At 51.7% G+C, this 899-nt stretch overlaps 1 protein-coding gene across 1 annotated transcript; it reads left to right on the top strand.

Annotated features, from left to right (window-relative positions):
• Positions 1–258: 258 nt before the first annotated feature.
• Pmar_PMAR015232 (hypothetical protein) lies at positions 259–657 on the top strand (the record flags this gene model as incomplete). The annotated part of the gene is made up of 3 exons (XM_002765926.1): positions 259–300; positions 351–476; positions 559–657. 3 exons carry the CDS (start codon positions 259–261, stop codon positions 655–657), a joined length of 267 nt encoding a protein of 88 aa, XP_002765972.1.
• Between the last annotated feature and the right edge of the window lie 242 nt (positions 658–899).

The following is an 899-nucleotide window of genomic DNA, read 5'->3' as shown; positions in this document are numbered from 1 at the left end:
GAGCCTCCGGAGAATGATAATGGAGTATATAGAATATCGTTGAAGTGCCAGTCTGAGAGAGTGATGGTGTCCTGTACAGTAGCTGATGCCGCGGTACTCTTCGCAACGCAGTGGGGAGGGTACTCGAGGAAAGAGGTAGGAAGTTACCTGCATGGTCTGGTCGGCTCTGGAGTAGGGATATGATAGGTAGCTGTGCGCCCACAGCCTGGCGTGTGTACTGCATGTCGAGTTGGAGGAGAAGGTGGATGGCAAGTCGCAATGCAAACAATAACGTTAACCCAGTCGGTGCGGTACTTGCATGTGAGAAGGGAGTTGGTCGGAAGGGTTGTTGTGGAGGAGGTTATGAGTAGGTACAGAGGCAGAGCGAGAGGAGGGTCCTCACTTGTGGAGCATTGAGACAGAATCCGGAGATACGCTTGGATGAATATGTTATACCGATGGAGTGTCGAGATGAGAGGATGCGCGCAGAGGAGAAGGTTAGTAATGTTGTTTACCATGCGGGAGGTCCCGGGTTCGATCTTCGGTGGAGGTGTTTTTATGCATTTTATTGTTGTTTAGGTTGAGATGGTTTGTGGTTCTGCTACGGCCGCCGTGGAGGTCAGTCGTGGACCATTCTGCGGGAAGGCTGATGCTACTGTAAGAGGTTTTTCCGCATAATCGCTCAGTGCGCGAAGAAATCCGTTTTCGGAATTATTTCCCCAGTACAACATCGCCCATATCGGGTCATTAGTTTGGAAGCCTTCAGGTTGTTGTTCAAGGGAAGGTCTGCCGCTCCTGTGAGAGGGTCACTGTGAAGGGTTCTCTTACTCCAATGCAGCTCGGTCGGGCTTCCATCGTTGGAGCCGGTATCGAGCTGGAGGCATTAGCCCCTGGACAGGGCATGAACCAGTACTCATGTA

This window comes from Perkinsus marinus (genome assembly GCF_000006405.1).
Source record: "Perkinsus marinus ATCC 50983 genomic scaffold scf_1104296974234, whole genome shotgun sequence".
Classification (NCBI taxonomy): domain Eukaryota; phylum Perkinsozoa; order Perkinsida; family Perkinsidae; genus Perkinsus; species Perkinsus marinus.
Note: the sequence above shows the minus strand (reverse complement) of the source record. Positions and strands in the feature narration are given on the sequence as shown.